The sequence below is a fragment of the Lithobates pipiens genome, unplaced genomic scaffold (genome assembly GCF_037356315.1).
Source record: "Lithobates pipiens isolate NorthernLeopardFrog02 unplaced genomic scaffold, aLitPip1_a1.2 Scaffold_8, whole genome shotgun sequence".
Classification (NCBI taxonomy): domain Eukaryota; kingdom Metazoa; phylum Chordata; class Amphibia; order Anura; family Ranidae; genus Lithobates; species Lithobates pipiens.
Window position 1 is genome coordinate 530,408,814 of NW_027507903.1, and position 27,984 is coordinate 530,436,797.

General features: G+C 42.8%; 1 protein-coding gene across 1 annotated transcript in view; it reads left to right on the forward strand.

The window, feature by feature from the left end:
• PROM2 (prominin 2) overlaps positions 1 to 27,984 on the forward strand; it is a 110,168-nt gene that overhangs the window by 21,473 nt on the left and 60,711 nt on the right. Inside the window, exons 4-8 of the mRNA XM_077469508.1 lie at positions 4,890 to 5,010; positions 18,293 to 18,356; positions 23,412 to 23,501; positions 26,355 to 26,548; positions 26,698 to 26,772. Of these exons, the coding sequence (XP_077325634.1) occupies positions 4,890 to 5,010; positions 18,293 to 18,356; positions 23,412 to 23,501; positions 26,355 to 26,548; positions 26,698 to 26,772 (544 nt within the window). The remainder of the gene's footprint in view (positions 1 to 4,889; positions 5,011 to 18,292; positions 18,357 to 23,411; positions 23,502 to 26,354; positions 26,549 to 26,697; positions 26,773 to 27,984) is intronic.

Consider the following 27,984-nt stretch of genomic DNA (forward strand, 5'->3'; position numbering starts at 1 on the left):
CTGAGGATCTGAAAAAAGAAATTGTTGCTCTACATAAAGATGGCTTAGGCTATAAGAAGATTGCCAAGACCCTGAAACTGAGCTGCAGCATGGTAGCCAAGACCATATAGTGGGTTAACAGGACATAGCATGCATAGTTTCTCCACCCCAGCAATCACTCCCAGTGCCAGTCCTCCAGTTACCTCCAAACGGATGGCGGTATCCACCAACACCAGTTCCTGCAATTCAGTGGGCTGCATGGCTGATGTACTTTGAATACGGTCAGCCATCTTCCTCCGCCTCGTGGTTGGGTGTTGCAGGCTGAAAGCTTTAACTTCTCCTCTGGGGTGTAACTCCACCCCCCTCTACTCGTTGGCTCAGCATGCGAGCAACTGTAACGCTACATTTTCTCCGTGCACTCCAGCAACACCTGGTGGCAGGCACAAAAGAATTGAAGGCTAGTTAGCAGCCATCACTAAACACCAACTTCTCCGCAGTCCCCTACCATGCCACTCCCTTTGACCATGTTTCCAAGGGCAACAGCAACATCCACAAGCCCCATCCACATTCTTCCTGTGATAGCAGGAAAACTTATTGCAAACAGTGAGTGGTGGTCAGCGTTGTACCCACGCCGGACACCTGTAATTGAATGGCACAATGCCACTGTGATTGCCACGTATGACAGGACATGTTACAGTCACTGAATGCTGGACTTTCTTTATATTAAATCCGGTAGATGGTTGCTATGGGTTGCGGCTAGCGGGCTGACAGTAAAGGCAAATCTTGGTGGGACCACCATGTAGTGCACTACCCCCTTGGGGGCTGCTGATTTTTTTCCTTTACCTTACGCCAGCCTGCTCCGATCCCGATCCTCCCATGCAATTCCATACAAGTAGCACTTCACACTTTGAACTTTTAAAATGTCTTTATTTGGGAACACATTTATAGGGCGGTATAATGAAGAATATGAGATGCCCTGTTAAATCCCAAATTTGGAATGAAAGGGAATATTAAATTTCTTTAGCACATGCTCGCTATGGGCAGCTGAGCATCACTCTGAATAAAGCTGTGGATGTTGAAACTCAAAGTCCTAGGCCTCACCACCTATCTCCGTGACTTGCAGTGTCCAACCTCCTTTACTTGCCCCAAGAAGTGTTTAATACTGTGGTCCTGGGATACACAGCATAGAATTTCTGAATAGCTCCACTGGGTCTGCACTCCCTTTGCACTCTCCCAACAACAGTCCATGTTCTACTCACAGACTCCTTACTCTTTGTTCCTACTTCTTCCTCCCGCGCAATCCAGTACATCCCCGTCTGGTATTTCTCCAGTGTTACATGATGACTCCTGCTCCAGGGGACCTGACCTCGGCCTCCCTGAAATCCCCTCCGGCTCAGGGATTTCTGAACTCCTGGGCCTTCAAGCCTCCTCCCGGAGGGTCTCTGGACCCCCGGGCCTCCGGTCCCGAACCTCTGTACCTCGTTCCTTGAACCTCCCGAGGACTTGTGACCCCCCCTTTTATGAGAGACCCCCATACTGACCACAAAATTAACCATTGGTCAATTCTCTCACATGGGTTTTCCTGCCACTCAGGTCTCAGCCCATCCTCTCTTGCCAGCAGAGTCCACTGTCAAGAAGAGGAAAGTATCCCTGAGCCCAAGTGTAGGCGGCCACACCCCCTTCTACTCTAACACTCCCAACCCCAAATCCACAACCAGGCCCAACAAAAAGACATGGCCCTGGCCAAATGTATTGCAGTCCCTTTCAGACTGTTACAGTGTGCTAACATGCAACGTGTGCACTGGTGCGATGCAGTGTCATTCATACTTAATGGCATCCCAATGCACCTGCAAAACAGCACACTACAATTTGTTGTTGCACACTACCATGCATTATGGTGCACTGCATTTCAGAAATGTACGCATTTCTGTTTTTTAGTGTAGTCTAGTGCATTACCAGTCAATTCAAATGAATGGGCTGCTTTAACACAATGCAAACTAGTGCACTAGTGTGAATGGGCTCTTAGGGACCCACTGCTAAAGTGATTATATCTACAGTCCAAAGTGCATTAGCATGATCAGTAACTTAGAGGTGTAATAATAAACATCAGAATTAAGACTGCAACATGCTTAACTCGACACCCACCCCTATATTACAAAATGAATCGAATAATCGCTAAATTGAGTAAATAGTAATATTGGCCTTAAAAGAAAAGAAGTACAAATTGGTGGTCAGTGGAGAAAAATGCCCCCTTGGATTGATGGTTAGTGTAGTGTCCTCATTTATTGGTGGTCAGTGGGAGGACACCCCAAGATTGGTGGTCTATTAAAGAAGGACCTCCTGAGATAGGTGTTCTATGGTAGAAGAAACATCTGAGATTGGTGGTTAGCGGTAGAAGGACCAACTGAGATTGGTAGCCAGTGGAAGAAAGACAAACTAAAATTGATGGTCAGTATGAGGACTACCTGAGATTGGTGGACAGTTGAAGAAGGACCCCTGAGATTGGTGATTGATGGTAGAAGGACCACCTGAGATTGGTGGTCAATGGGAGAAGGGTGTTTTTTCACTGGTGTAGAGTCCCCTTACACTGATTGGCAGTGGGAAGAATATATATTAGGCAGCTAAAAAGATCATCGGTGTCAGTGTTTATTTACCTGAGAAAACTAAAGAAGAGGCTAAACTTCTCTCATGCTATTGATCCCACGGAGTAACATTAGTGCTAAAACTATGAAGGCCCCGTAAGTCAGGGGGTGTATCTATTATTGCCACTGCAGCAGAAACTCCTGAAAACTTCTGGAGGAAATTAATTGAAAAAGGCTGGGCTAGATTATGTGTGTCTGATCTTATGTGGGTCAGTTATGGACAGGTTAAATCTGAACTTCAGGCAAACAGCTACATACAAAGCTAAAATATATATTTGTTAGTTTTAAATGGAATGAGGAAAGGTTAGAACACCTGTCTGGTTTTACTGCTATCTGGGGCTCCGTTAGAGAGGTATTCCCACACTTTCTGTTCAGGGTACAACCTTTTACCACACAGGTAGTGATAGAAAATCGTAACCATTATTTTGACTTCTGTCTATGTTGCTATTAGAAATTCAGTTCTGGTGAAAACCTTTTTGCCAGACAGGAAGTGAAGGTATCTCTCCAATGGAGCCTCGCACAACAGTAAAACCTGACAGCAGCTCTAATCTTTTCCCAAACTATATAAAATGTAAAAACAATTTTTTGACTATAGACACATTTAAATGAATTCTGGATGTCTTTCCAACTAAGTATTTCTGCTTGTGACCTATTTTTTAAACAGCTGCTGTTGAAGTGAAACTGTAAGAACATAAATATGCCTATGTTGTTAATTTGTTTTTTTGTTGGTGCAAGCTCCAGAGTTCACAGCTTAATCTTGCTTTTACTGACTAGCAAGTTACTGATCTGGAATGATCATGCAGCTAGTAAAGTCTAAAAGGTCTAAAATGTGCTGCATACTAAGATCCAGATCAACAATTCACTAGTTAGTGAAACCAGACTAAGAATTCAAGCCCAACTTGACTTGAAGAATAACAGATGAGGACAAATTTCCTTCTCTGTACACAAAAAATGAAGATGCTGGACTGTACTCCTTCCGCAAGTTCTTTTCCAACTAGGAGCTCTCAGTCCCCTTTAATAAAATAGCACAAAGTACCAATCTGTATGCAGGAGTATAGTGTCTCCTCATTAGAACCTCTCACAGTTCTGACACTTGCAGATACTACCAGCCCACATGGCTGCACTGAAGAATGCCCCAGGACAAGGGATTGGGATTTAGCACTGTCCCCGGAAAAGTATGCTACGTCTGGCATTTTCTGCTCTTGTATGCCCCTGGGTATGCTGATGTACTCACACTGTTCCTTGCTTTCTGCTACACTGGGTAAGACTTCTGATCAGGCCTCCAAATGTTCAGATCCTCTCATGCCAGTCAGGATGCGTTCTGCACAAGACCCAAAGGTAATAGAGACCACTGTCTTCCTCTCCTTCTTTAATTTCCTCAGCTCCTGCCTGGAGGCAGAGCCCCCATACCCGGGGTCCCCTTTCAGGCCACACAATAGCAACCTCAGCAGTCCATCTTCCACCCCACTTCCCTGTTGCTCAGGCTTCACGATCTTTAAGGGCTGACCCAGCTACCCTTCTAGTGCATTATGCCTGGAGATTGGCCAAATTTCCTCAAGTATGCAGATCAGGACTTCCTATCCTCCACCCTCTAACTTACAGAAGCTTCTCCAAGCTTTTGGAACCAGGGGGAGGCACCAGAGACCTGCCCTGCAGAGCCCTCCAGCCTGACCTGGAGTAACCCAACCCAACTGCAGACTTACACAACTACCACGTGTCAGCAAAATAAATTTACCTACACTAGTTGCACACTAAACGGTGCTACAAACTCAAAAAATTACTAGAGCTATTCTTTAAACTGGTCATACATTTTATGAATTTCAGCTGGTTGCTTAGCAATCAACTAAATTCACTCAGTAGGTAGCCCTGTCAACCGCTTCCCTCCCAACATCCCTTGATTGAAAAAAACCCCAAAGAACCCTAGCAGACAAATGTCTACTGAGAGGCCGCTGCAGTCAATCAAATGCAGCCAATGTTCACGTATTTTGACAGGCGGCGGGGTCACCTGTCAAAATAAAATAGTCGCTTTGAGAGATTTGTCCTTCTGCACTGTAAAGCATGGATGGAGAAATGTGTTCGTTTTTCAGTCAGTTTTAGGATCTGGATGACGCCTTCTCTCCTAATGACTCACAGTAAACCAGCAATTGCATACTCATGGGCTACTGAGGGCAAAAGGTGACCATGAAATATTCATATGCAATATATAATATTTACATTAATTTATCATACCACAGTAAACATTTGCCATTAACTTTTCTTCATTGTTAGTGCTGGATTGGTCTGCACGTTCTATATGAACCAGAAGGCACATGATGAAGTGAGTTATGGAGTTCAGGACTTATCAAGGACCCTGCAAGATTTCAGACTGTCTGTGAGCAGCATCCCTCAGGTGAGTAAAAAAGAAGTGGGCACAAAGCATGATATAACATAAAAATGTGTCGCAAAAATGAACCCTTCTATATATGTATATCTGAATAACTGCACATATGCAGCCACAGCGGGTTCAGAAGCAACATCCTTTTTTTAAAATAAACATAAATAAATATAAGATTTTGTGTTTGCCGTAAAAGTGTTTTCTTGAAGTTAGTAATTCTTGGACTATTGGAGTTTATGAAACTGCCTTCAGGAGGTAGACTGTAACAAACAGAACAAAATGGTTGAAAACCAGCTACCAATTAACATGTTTCACTTTTTTGAGCAAGCAGTACATGGGCCAATAAACAGAGAGAATTTACAGTAAGTGCTACATTTTTTTTTTTTTTTTTTATCGTTCATTGAGGGACACAAGAAGATAGTAATTTTGTGATGATTGGGACATACAAAACAGTTCAACTGAGGAGTATGAACAGACACAATGGCTATAAAAATCTTATTAGAGGACTATTCATAGGAATCAATGCCTGAACCTTATCTAGATGGAAAAGGGGAGCAAATATGGAAATTGCTAAAAATGAAAGAGCCTATTGTTCCAGAGCAGGACAGGTAGCACTGCTAAGGTGAAAAGGCTATTCTAAAAGAACAATGGACCTCAATAATAAGATGGAGGACAACCATCATAAATTTAAAAAACAGATGGGAGAAAACTTAGACAAGCAGCAAAAGTGGTCAACAACCTAAGAAAGTTTGTAAGTTAAAGGCCAAAGCTTAGCATTCTTGGCCCTTGACATCCGAGGAAGAAATTTTGGACAACCAAAGTATGCCCCAACCAAAGACTAGCAATGAACAACTAGGGGTCAAAATGGAATACCTATAAGCTTTGACTTCCAGAGATCCATAATAATAGCCTTCTCAATAGTAATATAATAGAAGACAGGGCAAAAAACCTTTAATCCACACACCTACATTAAAGGGAAGGCTAAATGTAAAAAAGAAACTGCACAGAAATAATGCAGGAATCCCGAAAATAAAAATGGAGCCTTGCATGGAACTAGTGTGTGGACTCTACAAGATTGCCAGCACTGTGCAGCGTATGGAGGTGGATATCAGTAGTGACAGATGGAATGTTTAAATTCCCTTTCAAAAAAGAAGGTATTGAACACCTTATTAAAGTGAAGGGGGAGTCAGCTTAAAAAATGACTTACATAGAGATAAAATTGCATTTTAACGGCTAAATTCAACTTTGTTCACTTTTACTTTTTTTGTCTAAATTCCAGCTCCCCTATGTACCAATATAGCACCAATATAATGTACTTATTTTGCAAAAATAAAACAGCTTTAAATGTATCCTACACGTGTTTCCTCACTGTCTTCATGGCTGTTTGAAAACACTTGTCCATTACTTCTGCTCTACTTCCCGGACAGGCTTTAGGTCATGACACAGGAAGAAGTTGACCAGCTGACCTCATTAGCACACACCATGCATAATCAACACTCAGCTGGTCAACTCCTTCCTGTGTCATGACCTAAAGTCTAACCAGGAGGTAAGGACAAGTTAACAAAAAAAAGTGAACCTTAGCCTTTATGAAGCTGTCTTTCCCATAGAACCAGACTCAGGAGTAGTAAAATATATATATTATTTTAAAACTTTTTAGCACAGTTAGCCTGTTGTTTGGTTCTTGTGCAAATTCTAAAACACTTTAGATCATGTTCAAATCTGATATAGTCCCCGGTTCTCACAAAATTATTCTTAGCATTTTGGCATGGTTCTGGTGGAAAACTAAAGCTGCAGCTACCAATTGGAGCAGCAATTTCTTAACTCTCCAATAAACCTCTACATAATCAAGAACTGAGGAGAGAGAGGTAGGAGTGCTAAAGTGTTTTAAGATACTGTATGATAATTTAGCGGATACTCCCTTATTGCTATGCAATCAATCTATGTCCATATTTCCATAAAGACCAAACATGATATAGATTAAATGCATATATTGCTTAGGAAGGTTAATGTGTACTATGTGACTTCTGTACACTATAGCATAGGAATGTTTGGTATCAAATTGTTATTTTCCTACACATTTATGTTAATACTTATTATTATTGTATTGCCATCATAGCATTAATTATTGAAATTGCATAAAACCTAACTCTTGGCAGCTTATCTACATGTTTAGTATAGGTCACTTACCCGAGTCTGACAGATATGTATTCCTCCAGACTATTTACAATAGATTTTATTAGGAGTTTCTGTTTTTCCAGCCTCTGCGAATTACTGTTTAGCTATTTATGATGGGGCTCATCAGCAGGTTTTGCAGATCCTAGAATGTCTTAATGCAATTTATGATGGCTGAGCTGTGTTCTAGTGTGGATGTTTATTGTGGTCTGTAGCTTTAAAAGTTGACATTTCTTCTGTAGCATAGACATCAGATTGAAATCTTAAGCCAACCATATATGGATTGAAATTTGGCTGCTTCAGCAGAGACTAGCCAAATTTTGATCCATGTATGATCAGGAAGGTTGTACAGCAGGTCATCTACTGATCGATTTCTGTACAATTGCCCTATCGGATTTCCCCGCCGGATCAGCACTACAGACTATGGCCGGCGGCACTGATCAGTGTATTTTGAATACAATCAGAATACAATAGCTCAACCATTGGGTTGAACAACATTACTAAATTTCCCTATCCACATCAAGGGTTTGGATGTGGAAATCAAATCATTTTTTTAGTTAAACTTACTGGCTGAAACAAAAAAAAAAAACAACTCATCTATGGGCTACCTTACCTAAAAGGTTTGTCATAGGCCTGCACTCTGTGCAACATGACTTCTGCCTTTTTTCTGTTTTGTTTGGGGTCAATATAACTAATTATCAAGACCAGATACTGTACCATTGCTCTGAAACTGAAGAGCATTCTGCAGCTAAATGACAAAGTACACACAGACGTAGAAAGTACCACAGTGCTCAGCTACCACATTCCAGGCTATCTTCAACATTTTCAGAGGCATAATTAGATAGGAAGTCATCAGGGGTTGGGTTTACACCAGATGCGATATTGCTGCTCTGAATCTGAAAAGCAATTTGTAGGTAACTGACACAGTACACACAGCAGTGGCAAGGGCCACATGCACAGCCCAATGCCTAAAGTTCATATTCCAGTTTATCTTTGCCTCATTTATGAGCTTACTCACAGAGTGAGCATCAGAGACTGGGTCACACCAGAGACTGTGCAGTAAAGTGGACCTGGAAAGTGCTTGGCTGCTAATAAACACAGTACATAAAGATCTGGAAAGGGCCACAAACAGCACTTAGTGCCCGAAGGTCACATTACAGACAGGTCCAGAAATCTTCAGTCTAGCAGAGCTGAAGTACAGCTTTAAAGTGGTCGTAAAGGTTTAAGATGTTTTTACCTTTTATGCATGAAGGTAACAACCTACTGTGTGCAGCAACCCCCCCCCCCCCCAATACTTACCTGAGCCCCATTTTGATCCAGAGTTGTGCACAAGAGCAGTAGCTTTCCTGGGTCTCTTCCTCCACATTGGCTGAGACAGCAGCCATTGTCTCCCATTACTGTCAATCACAGCCAGTGAGCCAATGAGGAGAGAGCGGGGGTGGGGCCAGGCCACGCTCCATGTGTGAATGGAAAAACAGGACAGTGGCTCGGAAGCGGGCACCGTCTCTCTTTCTTATTTTTGTGGCTCGGGAGCGAACATGCCTGGGTGCCCCTATTGCAGGCTGCTTGCAGGGGGGAGCGGCCAGGAGCACCTGAGAAGAGTTGGATCAGGGCTGCTCCGTGCAAAACCACTGTTAAGTATGCTATGTTTGTTTTTTTTTTGTTTTTTAAATCTGCCTTTAATATCACTTTAAAATCTGTTGCTGGGGAAAATTATGATCTAGATAGCTGCAGTATAGAAACCAGCTAAAGCAGTCTCATAAATGTATTGACTGAAGTGAAAAAAGATTCACAAAGTATCAAGAAAGTTGATAGAAGAAAAAAATAATAAAAGCATAGAGTTTTCTACAGAGTTGATAAAAAGGCAGCCAATCAGCAAAAAACTGAAACATGATGGTAAGGGTTGGGGTTAAACAGGGTGTTGGATAGGTGCAGCATGGTGTGGTAGGCAGTAAAAACACAAAGTCCCGATTTACAAAGAACAATGTATTAAAACAGCAGTATTATGCCACGTACACAAGACAGCAAAAGTCCAATGTGAGGTTTTGGTCAGAAAATGCGACCATGTGTATGCTCAATCTGACTTTATGCTGGCGGAATTCCCGCCAGCAAAAGATTGAGAGCAGGTTCTCTTTTCTGATTCCGATTTTCTGTACAAATTCTGACATGCAAAATTCCTACACATGCTCAGAAACAATTTGCTCGGAAGCATTGAACTTAATTTTCTCTGCTTGTCATAGTGTTGTACGTCACCGCGTTCTTGACGGTCGAAGGTTCAGAGAACTTTTGTGTGACCGTGTGTATGCAAGCCAAGCTTGAGCAGAATTCCATCGGAAAAATCATCCAAGTTTTTTCAGACGGAAAATCCACTCGTGTGTATGGGGCATAACAGTACAGTACAGTGTCACTTACAACTGAGTAGCGGGGGGGGACAGCGCTCAGAAGACTGCAGGGATGCCAGCAGCATCTGCTACAAGGAGCGAAGTGTGGCCTGGCCAGTCCAACCCAAAAGGGAAGCTTCCTGAGAAGGTAGACATAGCCTATGCTATCTCCCTACTCCCCCGGAACCTCTCCCTATCGCTACCACTGTTCTTGGCAGAGAGGGAACCTCTCCCTACCCTGTCCACTCGCATAGAGCATGCAAACCCAAGGGTCAGAGTCTAATATACACTCTGCTTGACCCAACTGAGTAGCGGAGAAACAGCGCTCAGAAGACTGCAGGGATGCCAACAGCATCTGCCACAAGATTCGAAGTGTGGCCTGGCCAGTCCAACCCAAAAGGGAAGCTTCCTGAGAAGGTAGACATAGCCTATGCTATCTCCCTACTCCCCCGGAACCTCTCCCTATCGCTACCACTGTTCTTGGCAGAGAGGGAACCTCTCCCTACCCTGTCCACTCGCATAGAGCATGCAAACCCAAGGGTCAGAGTCTAATATACACTCTGCTTGACCCAACTGAGTAGCGGAGAAACAGCGCTCAGAAGACTGCAGGGATGCCAACAGCATCTGCCACAAGATTCGAAGTGTGGCCTGGCCAGTCCAACCCAAAAGTGAAGCTTCCTGAGAAGGTAGACATAGCCTATGCTATCTCCCTACTCCCCTGGAACCTCTCCCTATCGCTACCACTGTTCTTGGCAGAGATGGAACCTCTCCCTACCCTGTCCACTCGCATAAATTATGCCAAACCCAGGGGTCAGAGTCTAATATAGACTCTGCTTGACCAAAGATGGCCACCAGGGTCACATAAGGCATGTGCATCCAACTGGATCATGTGACCGAGAAAATCATAGAGAAACCAAGCTTCTCTCAATTTCCCATCCTATCTGCATTGCTTCTGCGGTCAAGCACCATCTGCAGTGGAGTATACAGACTGCACCTGCCTACAAGGGGCTAGCCTTCAACTTTTTTTTCTGTTTGCAATTATCCACCTCCTGAAGGCAACTGTATATAACCCAGTTGTCTAAGTATTAGTATCTTCCTGTGCCCCTCAAAGGACAATAAAGGACAATAAAATAAATCCTTTATAATATAGCCTAAGTATCTTGTTAGGACCCATTGTTTAGTGATCCCTGCTGTATACATGTCAGCACAGAGATCAAGGAGGAGTCATCTCTTTTGCTTTTACTGCAGCTGCCTCCTGCCCCTAACTTCATCCCTTTCTCTCTTAGGAGGACAAAATGAGATGATTATAAAGTACACTCATGATTGACAAGCAGTTGTCAGATGGAGAGCCAGTCCCTGCTTCAATGTATAATTAATGCTGCAAGGAAACAAAGCCCTGGCATTAGAGAAGCACTTTAGCGTAGTTCATGTGTGCAGCCAAGCTAGCCATGCATTTCATTTACCCAAAAAAAACACAGCAGAAATATTTATTTCATGGGGATAAGAGATAAAGCACATTACATTGGCAGCACAGGATAAGAAGTGGTGTAAGAGGGGGGACATTGCTCTGCAGATTTCAGATCTTGCCTCATACGCTCCACTGGTGATTAAGGGAGACAGAGCAATTCTCCTGGGAGGACGACAAGAAATCAGAGTGAGGAAGTAGCTGGAATAGCACAGGAAGAATAGAGACAGGGAGGTCAGAGCCACATTGCAAAATGACAGGGGTCACCACTAATGCGAGGTAAGCCACTGAGTCACATCGATCCTGAGGCTTTACTGGAGGTCATAACATCATACGTTCACTGGTCCTTTTATATCTTTGGTTTAATAAGGCCCCACAGCAAAGCTTCAGGATCATCATGACTGCTGGGGGTATAAATGTCTTAAACTGAAATACGGGGTCACAACCAACTACATTTATCATAGGGGAAGAAAGAAATTGATAGACTGTAACTGTAGTGCTCAGATACACAGTATCTCACAAAAGTGAGTACACCCCTCACCTTCAAATATTTTATTATATCTTTTAATGTGACTGAAGAAATTACACTTTGCTACAATGTAGTAAGTGTACAGCTTGTATAACAGTGTAAATTTGCTGTCCCCTAAAATTAACTCAACACACAGACATTAATGTCTAAACCGCTGGCAACAAAAGTGAGTGCACCCCTAAGTGAAAATTGGACCCAATTAGCCATTTTCCCTCCCCAGTGTCATGTGACTCATTAGTGTTACAAGGTCTCAGGTGTGAATGGGGAGCAGTTGTGGTAAATTGGGTGTTATTGCTCTCAGTCTGTCATACTGGTCACTGGAAGGGCAACATGGCATCTCATGGCAAACAACTCTCTGAGGATCTGAAAAAAAGAATTGGTGCTCTACATAAAGATGGCCTAGGATATAAGAAGATTGTCATGACCCTGAAACTGAGCTGCAGTACGGTGACCAAGACCATACAACAGTTTAACAGGACAGGTTCCACTCGGAACAGGCCTCGCCATGGTCAACCAAAGAGGTTGAGTGCATGCTCTGAGCATCAAATCTAGAGGTTGTCTATGGGAAATAGACGTATGAGTGCTGCTAGCATTGCTGCAGAGGTTGAAGGGATGAAGGGTCAGCCTGTCAGTGCTCAGACCATACGCCGCACACTGCATCAAATTGGTCTGCATGGTTGTCGTCCCAGAAAGAAGACTCTTCTAAAGATGATGCACAAGAAAGCCACAAACAGTTTGATAAAGACAAGCAGACTAAGGACATGGAATACTGGAACCATGTCCTGTGGTCTGATGAGACCAAGACAAACTTATTTGGTTCAGATGGTGTCAAGCATGTGGGGGGGCAACCAGATGAGGAGTACAAAGACAAGTGTGTCTTGCCTACAGTCAAGCATGGTGGTGGGAGTGCCATGGTCTGGGGCTTCATGAGGGCTGCCGGCACTGGGGAGCTACAGTTCATTGAGGGAGCCATGAATGCCAACATGTACTGTGACATACTGAAGCCAAGCATGATCCCCTCCCTTCAAAGACTGGGCCGCAGGGCAGTAGTCCAACTTGACAACGACCCCAAACACACCTCCAAGATCACCTAAAGAAGCTGAGGGTAAAGGTAATTGACTGGCCAAGTATGTCTCCAGAACTAAACCCTATTGAGCATCTGTGAGGCATCCTCAAACAGAAAGTGGAGGAGCGCAAGGTCTCTAACATCCACTATCTCAGTGATATCATCATGAAGGAGTGGAAGAGGACTCCAGTGGCAACCTGTGATGCTCTGGTGAACTCCATGCCTAAGAGGGTTAAGGTAGTACTGGAAAATAATGGTGACCACACAAAATATTGAGACTTTGGGTCAAATTTGGACATATTCACTTAGGGGTGTACTCACTTTTGTTGCAGCGGTTTAGACATTAATTGCTGTATGTTGTGTTATTCTGAAGGAACAGCAAATGTACACTGTTTTACAAGCTGTACACTCCATACTTTACATTGTAGCAAAGTAATTTCTTCAGTGTTGTCACATGAAAAGATAGAATAAAATATTTACAAAAGTGTGAGGGGTGTACTCACTTTTGGGAGATGCCGTACATGAGAGTGTATATTCTAGCACCATAGACAAAACAATAAATAAATTGCAGAACAATAAATAAGGGTTTATTAGATCTTAATAAAATCATAATTAAAATGACTACGTTTTAAATAATAATCAGCTGATAAATAACACCAATGATATAGAGGCCTAAAACCTAATCCTAATGTCATGATAAACTTATGCCGCGTACACTCGATCGTAATTCTTGTCGGAAAAAGGTCTGATGGTTTTCCCGTCGGAAATTCCGATGGGAATTCGCTCAAACTGTCTTGCCTACACACGGTCTCACCAAATTCCCACGGTCAATAACACTGTGACATACAACACGTTCAACGGCACTATAAAAGGGAAGTTTAAGGCTTCCGAGCATGCGTCAAATTGTTTCCGAGCATGCGTCGTAATTTTGCATGTCGGAATTGCATACACGCGATCGAAAAATCCGATAGAAAGGTTTTCCATTGGAAAAATGAAGAACAGGCTCTCAATCTAAAGTCCAATAGAAATGCCGACAGAAAAAGACTGATGGGTATACACACGGTCGGAAGCTCCCATCGGACTGTTTCCATCGGAAATTCCGGCCGTTTGTACGTGGCATAAGGGTAAAGGACTGAGAAAAACAAGACATGGATACATGCCATCTTTCCATCAGAAAGCTGGGTGTAAACTGGCCATAGACATAAAATAACGGTTTTATGTATGAACGCTGTCTGACTACCAACATACCATAGTTTAAAAAAGATAAACAAGTGTGCTGGGATTGCCAGTGTGTACACTGGTAGCTCCTGCCGTCTGCACGATGACCTCTGACTGCTCTTCACTGTCTCTTCTAGGTTTCACCCCACTATCTGCACCACGCCTGCCATGTCTGTGCCATGTGTTGTGGAATAAAGTGGATAAAACACCAAGAGATGGTAGACCAGGGGGAAGTCTGCCCCTATGCTACCCTGGTCCACAACCTCTTACTGTTTGCCTACTTTATTGCCTCTTCTCCAAGTGGTCTGTGCCCCATCTCTGACAACAACACCATGTTCAGTTTACATTCTGTCTCCCAACATGGTTTCATTTATTGAGATGGCACACATTTATATATAAATATAAACACGTATGTGTCTGGCTACAATATTGTCTGGTCAGACAGTAAAACATGCTCAAAAAAAGCAGTCATCCTGTATTAATCCATATATACAATTTGGGCACATTAGCTGTTGTATTGTAACTTGCACTACAAGAAACCTGTAGGTGGGTTTCAGTGCGGTACAATGGCAATAATACATTCAAATGCCAGTGCAATAAAATAACTTGTATTGAAATAAAGCAGAGACAGTTCACAAATACCCCAGTCAGAATGCAGCCCAGCTTGGGACACTCACAGTTCCAACAGCGTGTAGAGAGCAGGATTCAGCTGGACTGACAGCACCCTCCACGGCAGTGGCAGAATGCGATCTGGCTCTCTGGCACCCAAGCAGACAGATGTACCTTCTCATCAGAAACCTTTCCCTGCTGCTAGTTCTGTTCCTACCAGGCTGGGTACCTGTCCCTACCAACTCGCAAACCTGGGACCCAAGGCCTTAAAAAGGCTCTGTCTGACCAAATATGGCTGCTAGAATGGCATGGGGTGGCAGCATCCATTGGTATAGCTCCCCCAGTGTCCCAGGAAACCATAAAAGAACCCTGTTCCCCTTGACTTCCTCTCCAACTGCAGTGTCGCTGTGGAAGAGCACCGCCTGTAGTGGAGAAAGTAAACTGCACATGCCTACAAACTGTGTACATAGTCAAGTTAATTGAAGTTCTCATTACCAGACATAGCTGCTATTGTATAGTGTATCAAGATCAATTAGACCTCAACGTGACATTACCTACACAGTTGGAAAATTAGGTCTTTACAAAAACAGAGAAAAAGTTAATATTCCTCAGTTGTTTGAAAGAAGTATTTAAACAGAATATATTCCATAACTGGGTTTGGAGTCCTCCTGAAATGCAAAGAAGCTAGTTTATCTGTAGATTTATCTAGAATATACAGTGCCTTGCGAAAGTATTCGGCCCCCTTGAACTTTTCAACCTTTTGCCACATTTCAGGCTTCAAACATAAAGATATAAAATTTTTATTTTTTGTGAAGAATCACCAACAAGTGGGACACAATTGTGAAGTGGAACGAAATCTATTGGATATTTTAAACTTTTTTAGCAAATAAAAAACTCAAAAGTGGTGCGTGCAAAATTATTCGGCCCCTTTACTTTCAGTGCAGCAAACTCACTCCAGAAGTTCAGCGAGGATCTCTGAATGATCCAATGTTGTCCTAAATGACTGATGGTGATAAATAGAATCCACCTGTGTGTAATCAAGTCTCTGTATAAATGCACCTGCTCTGTGATAGTCTCAGGGTTCTGTTGAAAGCGCAGAGAGCATCATGAAGACCAAGGAACACACCAGGCAGGTCCGTAATACTGTTGTGGAGAAGTTTAAAGCCGGATTTGGATACAAAAAGATTTCCCAAGCTTTAAACATCCCAAGGAGCACTGTGCAAGCGATCATTTTGAAATGGAAGGAGTATCAGACCACTGCAAATCTACCAAGACCTGGCCGTCCCTCTAAACTTTCAGCTCAGACAAGGAGAAGACTGATCAGAGATGCTGCCAAGAGGCCCATGATCACTCTGGATGAACTGCAGAGAACTACAGCTGAGGTGGGAGAGTCTGTCCATAGGACAACAATCAGTCGTACACTGCACAAATCTGGCCTTTATGGAAGAGTGGCAAGAAGAAAGCCATTTATCAAAGATATCCATAAAAAGTCTCGTCTAAAGTTTGCCACAAGCCACCTGGGAGACACACCAAACATGTGGAAGAAGGTGCTCTGGTCAGATGAAACCAAAATCAAACTTTTTACCCACAATGCAAAACGATATGTTTGGCGTAAAAGCAACACAGCTCATCACCCTCAACACACCATCCCCACTGTCAAACATGGTGGTGGCAGCATCATGGTTTTTCTTCAGCAGGGACAGGGAAGATGGTTAAAATTGAGGGGAAGATGGATGCAGCCAAATACAGGACCATTCTGGATGAAAACCTGTTGGAGTCTGCAAAAGACCTGAAACTGGGACGGAGATTTATCTTCCAACAAGACAATGATCCCAAACGTACAGCAAAATCTACAAAGGAATGGTTTACAAATAAACGTATCCAGGTGTTAGAATGGCCAAGTCAAAGTCCAGACCTGAATCCAATCGAGAATCTGTGGAAAGAGCTGAAAACTGCTGTTCACAAACGCTCTCCATCCAACCTCACTGAGCTCGAGCTGTTTTGCAAGGAAGAATGGGCAAGAATTTCAGTCTCTCGATGTGCAAAACTGATAGAGACATACCCCAAGCGGCTTGCAGCTGTAATCGCAGCAAAAGGTGGCTCTACAAAGTATTAAAGCAAGGGGGCTGAATAATTTTGCACGCCCCACATTTTTTTATTAGTTTCAAAAATCCAATAGATTTCGTTCCACTTCACAATTGTGTCCCACTTGTTGGTGATTCTTCACAAAAAATAAAAATTTTATATCTTTATGTTTGAAGCCTGAAATGTGGCAAAAGGTTGAAAAGTTCAAGGGGGCCGAATACTTTTGCAAGGCACTGTACCTTCATAATTAAAATAGAAGAGTTTTATGTCTTACAGCTGAGCTCCACTTTAATAATCCTTCGATTTGTGAGGTGTAGTGTACCTCCAAGAAAACAGTTCAAATATATAATACATACTGTGTGTCTTTACAGCACCTGCCAAAGTATTTTTATTCTACCAGTACTGTGAATCATACCCCCCAGCAAGTAATTTCCCCTTTTTATAGGCTGTTCTGGCCAGTATTCAGACCTTCAGCACAGTGGCGAAGCTTGTCTGCCTTCTGTGAGTTCTTACTGGCCAGTGAAATCTGCCCACCGTAGTGATGGGCCAGTGGTAATGAATGCCTGGTTGCAGGGTTAGGAGATAAGCTCTCTAAATTACCCAGAAGTGTTAAAGCTTTGCCTGTTGAATGGCCCAGCATTTAGCCAAGATATCAAGATTTGGAAGCCTGTTGCACATATGTACAAGCAGCTACTATGCAGTGTTAATTTCGTTGACTAAAACGACTAAAACATTTTAGTCGACTAAATGAATATTATTTTATTTGACTAAAATACAACTAAAACTAAAACAACTGAGATTACTAAAATACAACTAAAACTAAAATGGCATTTTAGTCAAAAGTCTAAGGCCTTGTACACACGGTCGGACTTTCCGGCAGAAAAAGTCAGACGGAATCATTTCATCGGATATTCCGATCATGTGTATGTTTCAGCTTCTTTTTTTTCTCGAAAATTCTGACGGACCTAGAAATAGAACATGTTTTAATTCTTTCCAACGGAATCAATTCCTATCGGGAAAACAGTTTGTCTGTATGCTTTTTCGATGGACCAAAAACAACGCAAGGGCAGCTATTGGCTACCGGCTATTGAACTGCCTTTTTCTAGTCCCGTCATACGTGTTATACGTCACCGCGTTCTAAGTGATCTGACTTTGGTGGGATCATGTGTAGGCAAGTCCATTTCAGCGGAACTCCATCTGAAAAACCGTCTGAGTTTATTTTGCCGGAAAACCGGTCGTGTGTACGCGGCATTAGATTAAAACTGAATTGAAATTTGACTTCAAAATTAACATTGGTCTGTAGTGCATGTTCATACCATAATGCCATAATAAATAACAGATTTGATTTTTCATTCCAGCAGTATATAATGAGTTTGTAAATTGTAGAGAAATGTTAACTAATGCATTACAATTTAATTATTTGATAATTATATAATTAGATTATTAGATGTTAGACGACTAAAATGAGTTTTAGCCAACTAAAATGTACTGAAGATTTAGTCGACTAAATACGACTAAAACTAAAACAATTGCAGAAGACTAAATTGGGACTAAAACTAAAATGCCATTTTAGTTCTAAGACTAAGACTAAAACTAAATTGAAATTTGCTGCCAAAATTAACACTGCTACTATGTACAAGTTCCTGCACTTTATACCTGCAGCAGTTTGCCCTCATTCCCCCCCTGTGAGTCTCTATGTGTATGCAGTTACCTAAATGTGCTTTGAATTCATTAATAATGAAACTGTATTTCTCTACAAATATTTTTTGCAGGCCATTACAAAGGTGGTTGCTGAATTTGAAGTCCCTAAAGCAAGAGTTTTTGCTGATTTAGAGAGTAAGTAAAATGCTATTAATAAGTAAATACTGTATAGATACCCTATTGTTTAGGAAGCAACCGTGCTAAGGAATCTCTGCTATAGAAACAGGAAAATATATCAATACATATTTCGTAATGTTTAAAATGTTTAATTGTTAATCTAAGTGGCTTCCTCAGTTATATGGGTGTTGAGAACTAAGTAAGCCCCTTGGGTGGGTGGTAAAATGTCTTCAGAATTACAGAGCAATTCTAGTTGTATGAGACTGAATGTAACTACTACTAACTATACCATGACTTGGATAAATAAGAACCTTCATAGGGAATATCTATTTACTACAAAAGCCTGGTCACGCATGTTAATAGCACATGTGTATGGCTATGATTTGTACTAGTGTAGGCAAAAGTGCTCTACATATTTTGCTTGGGCCACAAAGTGAAAATTTGAGATTGTAATGGGATCTACTAAAAAGATATGACCCGAATACAGCATGATAGGATATTTCATAATGTATAAATCCCAAATATTGCCTGAGAGACCCTAATTTGGGTTGAGGGATTGTTTACGCATGGAGAGAAAGGGGGCAAATTCACTCATCTCATCGAAATACCAACTCATGCTCATAATAGCTGTGCAGCTGGCAGAATCCCATTAATGGGGACCTGGCAAGAAGCTGAGGCTTTTGCCTATTACAGAGTGGGGGGGTTAGGACTCAAGGTTCTGTGTTTTATATAAAGTGGGAACGTTGTTCATAAAATAAGTCTAGCCATATAGGTATCACTAAATTCAACCTGCTAACCATTTTTACATATTGCTTTTAAAATGAGAAGATCAATATATGACCAAATTTAACCGATTAGCACATTTCTTACTTTTCTTGCTTTGACAGAGAAATGAACATATGCAAATTATACACTCTCTACTACGCAGCTCCCCTTTTCCCTGTGTCCACCTTCTCCACTACATCACCCCAGCACAACTCTTATGCTGCGTACACACGATCGGACATTCCGACAACAAAACCATGGATTTTTTTTCCGACAGATGTTGGCTCAAACTTATATTGCATACACACAGTCACACAAATGTTGTCAGAAATTCCGAATGTCAAGAACGCGGTGACGTACAAAGCTCAGAAAAATTAAGTTCAATAGCCAGTGCGGCTCTTCTGTTTGATTCAAAGCATGCGTGGACTTTTGTGTGGAATTGTGTACACACGCTCGGAATTTCTGACAGGTTTTGTTGTCAGAAAATTTGAGAACCAGCTCTCAAACATTTGTTGTCGGAAATTCCGACAATAAATGTCCGATGGAGCATACACACGGTTGGAATTTCCAACAACAAGCCCACATCGAACATTTGTTATCGTAAATTCCCACCATGTGTACGGGGCATAATAGAACCAGGAAAATCTTTCAACTCGTGATGGAAGCATAATTTTTTCCTTTTTTGGTCTACTCATCTAGCTCATCCTGATGAGGAATATGTGCCACAAACAGGGATACAAAACAGATGCTAAAAGTGAAGTAGCCCATACCAACCAATCAGCATTCAGCTTTTACTGATCTGTAGTAAAAACATTTTTATAGATTGCTATATATTACTGAAGCTGTGCTCTGGTTTACTGAATTAGGCTTACAGTGGTTATGTATTAGTGTTAAATATACATAATAAAAGAGAAGTGCAGGATATAGAAAAAGCAATCATACTCACTTAGATGGCTGCAGCATTGATCTGATGCTGCAGTTGCCCCTACCAGCTCTAAGACCAAGAACTGAGTAATCACATAACCGCTGATGGCTCGGTTTCCCATCTTCAGTGAGCAGAGAGCAGTGACTGTTATGCCACGTACACACGATCGGACTATCCGGCGGACTTAATACGGTGGACAAACCGCAGGACTTTACAGCTGAGGTCCGCTGGACTTTCCTAACGAGCGGACCTGCCCACACACGACCAGACTTTTTCGGTGGACTAGGTCCGGCAGACAATCCGCCGGAATATGGCGGGAGTCCGCCGGACTTTTGAAATGAACGGACTTGTCCACACACGGAGAAAAGTCCGTTCATTTTAAATGTGGCTTCAGGTAGACGGAACTAGTGAAGGAGGTCAATGTCGCCGCCTCCATCGGCGAGATTGACACCTCGCTGGCCCCGTCACCTGGTATGGATTTAAAGGGGAAGCCCTACACTGAAAAAACGCTGGGGGGGTCCCCCCAAAGTCCATAGCAGACCCTTATCCGAGCACGCAGCCTGGCCGGTCATGAAGGGGGATGGGGACAGAAGACTGGGCCAACGCTAGTAAAAGAGCTATAAGAAGATAGCGGAGGCACGGCAGAAGAACCGAAGAGCAGGACAAGACCCCAGAAGAGTGGGACAAGACCCCGAAGTTGGAAGAAGACCCCCGGATGGCGGCAGCGATGACGAAGAAGAAAGCCTGGCTCCTCCGCTAGTAAAAGAGGTAGTAAAAGAGCAGAAGATAGCGGAGGATTTCGGCGAGAAGACCCCGCAAGACGGAAGAAGAGAAGACCACCGGAGCTGTCTAATAAATTATTTGAAAAACTTGTGTTGTGTTTTTTTATTTACACTTTTTTTCAACAGGTGAATGGGTAGGGGTACATCGTACCCCATACTCATTCACATAGGGTGGGGGGCCGGAATCTGGGGGCCCCCTTATTAAAGGGGCTCCCGGATTCCGATAAGCCACCCGCCCACAGACCCCAACGCCCAGGGTTGTCGGGAAGAGGCCCTTGTCCTCATCAACATGGGGACAAGGTGCTTTGGGGTGGGGGGCCGCAGGGCCCCCCTATCCCCAAAGCACCCTCCCATGTTGAGGATACGCAGCCTGGTACAGCTCAGGAGGGGGGGCGCCGGATAGTCCGATCCTGTGTACGCGGCATTAGTCACCCGCTCTTCACTATGCACCTCCAGAGCTCACTGAAGTGCCGGGATGTGCAAGGGGTGGGAGTGGTTGGCTTGAGCTCTCAGTGCACCAACGAGAAACTGAGCCCGCTGCCAGTCAAACGAACCCTGACCAAGAGCTTTGACCATACTTCTCCTTAAGTGAAGTTTTGTTAAAGTTTAACTGAAGACAGTTATTAAAAAAACACAAATTAAAGCAGTTGTGTATTCATTGTGTATTCAAAAATCATTAAATGTATTTTCAAATGCAACCAGCATAACTACTAGATTTTAACTTGGTATTAGTCCCTTATCATCTTCTGCCCAACAGCACTGAAGAGGGAGTAGAACTAGGAGCCAATCAGGTGTGCCACAGAAAACATCTGCTGACAAAGGAACATGTTGACAGGAGGAGACAGCAGAGTGATGACTTTATCGGTAGTCTGCTCTCCTTCATTTTCTAATCACAACCTGTTGGCAAGGATGTGACCCGGATTTATGGCATAACTGCAGTAGAGAACTGTCAGATCACCGGCCTGGCTCTTTTGGCCTTACTTCTCCCGTGGATCACAGAAGTGCACTTAAGTCGGCACTCCTGTAACCAGTATTCAGCCAACAGCGGGCTAAGGTCCACAGTCAGCTGACATCACTCAGCCAGTCCAGGCTCTGGAAGGATCCTGACTTTAATGTCAAGATCCACACAGATGTCTGACTGGAAGCTAGCTCTGCCTCCCAGCCCACTGCCAAGAGCCTAAGCCAGCTGCTCCTACCCCCTCCACAGCCTGGCGCTCCAGTGAGCGCTAGATGGGCAGAGCAGAGAGACGTTGATTGACTGCTCTCTGCTCACTGAAGACCGAGAACTGAACGATCAAAGACCATTGATCGCTCAGTTCCCAGTCTTAAAAGTGGCGAGTGATCAGATGCAGCACCAGGCCAATGCTATATCCACCTAGATGAGTATGTATGTTCATTATTTTGAATTCCCAATTTCCCGTACATCTCTTTTAAAGTAGACAGTAACAACTTTTTCCTTTTGGAACATAGGGGGTTATTTATGAAAGGCAAATCCACTTTGCACTTCAAGTGCAAACTACAAGTGCAAAGTGCACTTGAAATTGCAATGAAAGTGCACTTGGATGTGCAGTCCCTGTACATCTGAGGTGTAGATCTGAAATGAGGGGAAGCTCTGCTGATTTTATTATCCAAACCTGTGCAAGCTAAAATGCTGATTTTTATTTTCCTTGCATGTCCCCCTCGGATCCACAGCGACAGCACTTCTAAGTCCACTTTCAGTGCAATTTCAAGTGCACTTTGCACTTGTAGTTTGCACTTGTAGTGCAAAGTGGATTTGCCTTTAGTAAATAACCCCCAAAGAATTGTAAATATTGAAATGTTTTTGTTTTTTAAGTCTTTCTGCAACTTCAGTAGCTGTAGCTTTTAACACAAATTTCTGCTTTTCAATTCCTTTAGCATTCATTTCAAACTGGCGTGCAGAGTAAGGAAAGCATACTACTTTCCCTTAATGTGTACTATAAGATTTATTTGTCCATTATAAGGGTATTTAAAATAAATTTCAATATTTACAGGGCGATCACTATTAAAGCACTTGGTTTACGGCCTAATCTCTTTCTGTGGTCACTGAACACCTCAACGGCCTATAATCCAGCTCTAATTTATGTTTTCGCTGGTATATCCAGCATATATTATGCATGCACTGTTCTCCTGGTTTTCGTATCTGGCAAATACAATGAATCAAGGCATGACATTCACTTCTCAAGCTGAATGCTGCCAGTGAATCATTTTATATCTGCAACAAATACATTCTAGATGAAGTGCGGCTCTTTTCCATCCTTCCAGGTTTCTTGTTCAAGTGTTCATTTGAAGCAAACACTTGAATCAGCCCCTTGAAGAGGAATTGTACAAGCTTCTTACAGCTGCATGCTTTGTCTGTAAAGGACTATTATGTTGTCCCAATAAAAGGAATCACCGGCTACAAACGCTCAGCTTATCTCTAGGACCAATACAGCAATTAGCCATTTGGAACTGAGATCACACACAATGATCTGCGCGCTTCTCTTTTAAAGCCGCCAGCCAGTGGCTGACTTATCCTAGGATAGATCAGAAGCGCAATTTGTGGAGGATGATTAGATGACTCTTTGTCTTGTATGTTCACAGGCTTTCGTCCCACCATCAATCGCACTGTGAATGATAAGATCAATAATGAGATTCACCCGCTACTTGAAGAGGCTCTACAGACAGCAAAAGGTATGTGCGAGATTGGAGCATTTGTTTAATAAAGTGGCAAATAATCTGCAACTCATTCTTTGAGAGGTTCATCGATCAAGCTTCTTTTATACCATTCACCAAGTTTGGATTCACAAATTCACTATTTTCGAACTTTATGTATAACATTTTTCCTAAGGAGGACCTGAACTGGTAAAGCTGTCCCCAAAAGCAAAAGGCAAAGGATTAGTCACCAGTACGGACTCCCTGCTACAGTTCTTTTCCCCATTACTGATTTAGGCCGCCCATTCATGATCTTTTTTTTTTCTTTTTTACGTTCAATCTGCAGGTTGAACGAAAAAAAAATACTCAATTTATCCATCCACACATTTGATGTGGATGGGAGAATCTTCTTGCTGTGCCTTGGTATTCTGACAAAGGGGCAACTTCCCTGTCATCAGAATATGTTGATCGAGCAGATATTTTCCAAAAAGGTTGTTGCACAGCAGTCAATCGGTAGATATACTCCTGTACAACCACCCTGCCCCATACAGGAACTGAAATGTGGCCTGTTCCTGATGAATCAGAGGAATTTTAAACCATGTATGGTCAGCTTTATCATGGCTTGTTCTGTGTCACTGTGTGTAGGTAGCCTTTTCCTAAAGACAGGTTGTTGATGCCTCATGTCAATACCCAAAAGGGGAAGTTTCACTTTAAGGCCTGCTTTCCCACTCCTCTTTAAAAAATTTCATTTTTTGGGAGGAGGGGGGTACCTGTTTTTTCTGTTGAGTACCTACTCCCACTCGACTGGACGATCCGAGCGGAAGTTCTCCTACCCCCCTCCATCCCTGCAGTCTTCTGGGACATTGTGCAGGTCACAGAAGACTGTGGGACCGTTCAGAATAAATTTTTTGTAGCTGCTGACTTTTAATTTTTACAAAAATGAATGGAGCTCCAGCATAAGAGGTGCAGAAATCACAGAAACACAGTATGCATATCCAGTGCTGGCCCACTACATGAAAAGGCAAAATGCCTTGTCTCCTGTGTATCCGGTTCTCACCACTGCGTTGCAGTGGCATGTAGGGGCGGTGCAGTATCTTTTTTTCAGCACAGCATATGGCAATCTATCACCTTGTATCGCATGGCAGCCAATTGTACTTTATGAAATGTCTGTATGACATTTCAGTAAAGTTTATTTAAAAAACAGTACAGTGCAGTGATCTTGGCAGACCACATCGCACGCCAGACGCTAAGTTATAACACGGTGGCTGGTGTGAATGAACCTAGTCAGTGTACAGTTTGTATAAGAGTGAACATTTTCTGTCCCCTCAAAATAACTAAACACACAGCCATTAATGTCTAAACCACTGGCAACAAAAGTGAGTACACCCCTAAGTGAAAATGTCCAAATTGGGCCCAATTCGCCATTTTCAGGTGTGAATGCGGAGCAGGTGTGTTAAATTTGGTGTTATGGCTCTCACTCTCTCATACTGGTCACTGGAAATTCAACATCTAACCTCATGGCAAAGAACTCTCTGAGGATCTGAAAAAAAGAATTATTGTTCTACATAAAGATGGCCCAGGCTATAAGGAGATTGCCAAGACCCTGAAACTGAGCTGCAGCACAGTGGCCAAGATCATACAGCTGTTTAACAGGACAGGTTCCACTCAGAACAGACCTCGCCATGGTGGACCAAAGAAGTTGCATGTGCTCAGCATCATATCCAGAGGTTGTCTTTGGGAAATAGACGTATAAGTGCTGCCAGCATTGCTGCAGAGGTTGAAGGGCTGCTCTTAGTGCTCAGACCATACACTGCACACTGCATCAAACTGGTCTGCATGGTTGTCATCCCAGAAGAAAGCCTCTTCTAAAGATGATGACAAGAAAGCTCACAAACAGCTGGCTGAAGACAAGCAGACTAAGGACATGGTTTACTAGAACCATGTCCTGTAGTCCGATGAGACCACAATAAATTTATTTGGTTCAGATGGTGTCAAACGTGTGTGGCAGCAACCAGGTGAGGAGTACAAACACAAGTGTGTCTTGCCTACAGTCAAGCATGGTGGTGGGAGAGTCATGGCATGGGGTTGAGTGAGCACTGCCAGTACTGGGGACCTACAGTTCATTGAGGGAATCATGAATGCCAACATGTACTGTGACATAGTGACGCAGAGCATGATCCCCTCCCTTTGTAAACTGGGCCACAGGGCAATATTCCAACATTGTAACAACCCCAAACACACCTCCAAGATGACTGCTACCTTGCTAAAGAAGCTGAGGGTAAAGGGGATGGACTGGCCAGGCATGTCTCCAGACCTAAACCCTATTGAGCATCTGTGGGGCATCCTCAAATGGAAGGTGGAGGAGCGCAAGGTCTCTAAAATCCACCAGCTCCGTGATGTCATCATGGAGGAGTGGAAGAGGACTTCAGCGGCAACCTGTGAAGCTCTGGTAAACTCCATGCTCAAGAAAGTTAAGGCAGTGCTGGAAAATAATGGTGGCCATACAAAATATTGACACTTTGGGCCTAATTTGGACATTTTCACTTAGGGGTGTACTTGCTTTTGTTGCCAGAAATTTAGACATTAATGGCTGTGTGTTGAGTTATTTTGAGGGGACAGCACATTTATACTGTTATATATATTGTAGAAAAATTTAATTTCTTCAGTGTTGTAACATGAAAAGACTTTTGTGAGATACTGTATGTTTCTTATTTAATTGCAAAAAAAAAAGTGAAAAAATTGTAGCAGGGCAAATCCTGAGAACCAGTGATATTTAAGGAAATCTGCTATTGACAAATCAGAATTACCTTTAGACAAAAATTTTTGTGTTTAGGAAACTTTTAATAAATTATAAAATTTACTCACAAGCCTGTTGTATTATCTCATGCACAGACTTGGAAGCTGCAGCACAGATACTGCTAAGCGTTAACAAGTCTCTGGATAGCATGCAAACGCGGCAGAAGAACCTGGACACCAGGCTTGTCAGCCTCCAAAAGGCTCTACTAGGAGTGCTATCAGACCAGAACTGTGAGAACTGTGCAGAGGCCCTCAACATTGTCCAGGGTATTCAACTGGAGCAAATCCAGGTAGGTTCTCAATTTGCTGGTGTAACTATGATGGATATAGAGAAGAAAAACAAGAAAATATGTAAAATTGGTAAGGCCTTAAATTTGTAAAATAGGGTAAACAACATATTTTGTCACCCTTTGAATTATTATCTCATATTCTCTTACAGATTCCCTCACTAGGTAAAATTGCAAGTAAACTAAATGGTTTTAAGAAGATAAACCTACTTGGAATCTTTGAAAAGGTAACTAATGTTTGCTTCTAGCCCCAATCCATGCTAAACCATTACCACTATGGTCACTAACCCTATAGGTAGCCAGCCATAAATTGTATTCCTTTATATTATGCTTTAGAGGATCATGGTTCTAGTAAAGCTCTGAATTTCTTTTCCTTCTGTTCTGCGTTCCTGCAAAGCATTGACAATACGGGACAAAGTCCTCAATGCATACCAATATTCATGATGAAGCTCTTTATTCACGTTTGTGTAGCAAGTTTGTGCATTTCTAGAATACTAACAAAACGGGGGCTGACAACTGTACCATTGGCTTGGTTATAAAATGAGAACCTGAACTTGTTTAAAGCTGTTTCTGGGCAGATTTACATACACCATTACAATTAACACTCCTTTACTGATGATATCTATGTTCTAAGTTCCCAAATCTGAAAGTCTTCTGTGAACATTAGGAGAGGTCCCAGCTCAATCTGTATGTTTTCTTTTCCTCTATATCATGCATAATATTACAGGAGGGGATGAAATACATGTAGCACCCCCTTCCCCCTCAACACCCAAAGGGACAGGGTGGACTAGCATTTCATCTCAGAGTATAGTCCTCAGCAATAGTGGAGCAATGTCTACAGATGAGTAACAGTCACTTTTAGATGAAACACAGGAGTTTTTTTTTTTACTCTCATTCAACACTCCTGGGAGAGAGTATAAAGGCACAGGACACTCATGGAGTAGTAGACTCCTGAAAAGGGCAGAGGAAAGTACTTAAGCCCCGTACACACGAGAGGACTTATGTCCGACAGACTTCCAAAGGAGTTCCGTCGGAGTTCTGCTGGAATTCCGACGGAGTTCTGACAGATTTTTCGGCCGAACGGACTTGGCCACACGCGATCACACTAAACTCCGACAGATTCGAACGTGATGACGTACGACCCGACTCGAATAAGGAAGTTCATAGCCAGTAGCCAATAGCTGCCCTAGCGTCGGTTTTAGTCCGTCGGAGTAGCATACACACGAGCGGATTTTTCGAAGGGGACCGGGTCCGGCGGAGTTCCTTCGGAAAAATTTGAAGCATGTTCCATATTCTAAAGTCCTTCGGACTTTGGTGAGTCAAAAGTCCGTTGCAGCCCACACACGATCGGATAGTCTGACGGACTCAGTCCTTCGGACTTTGGATGTTGAAAAGTCCGCTCGTGTGTACGCGGCATTAGTCTTCACAGGTTGAGAACC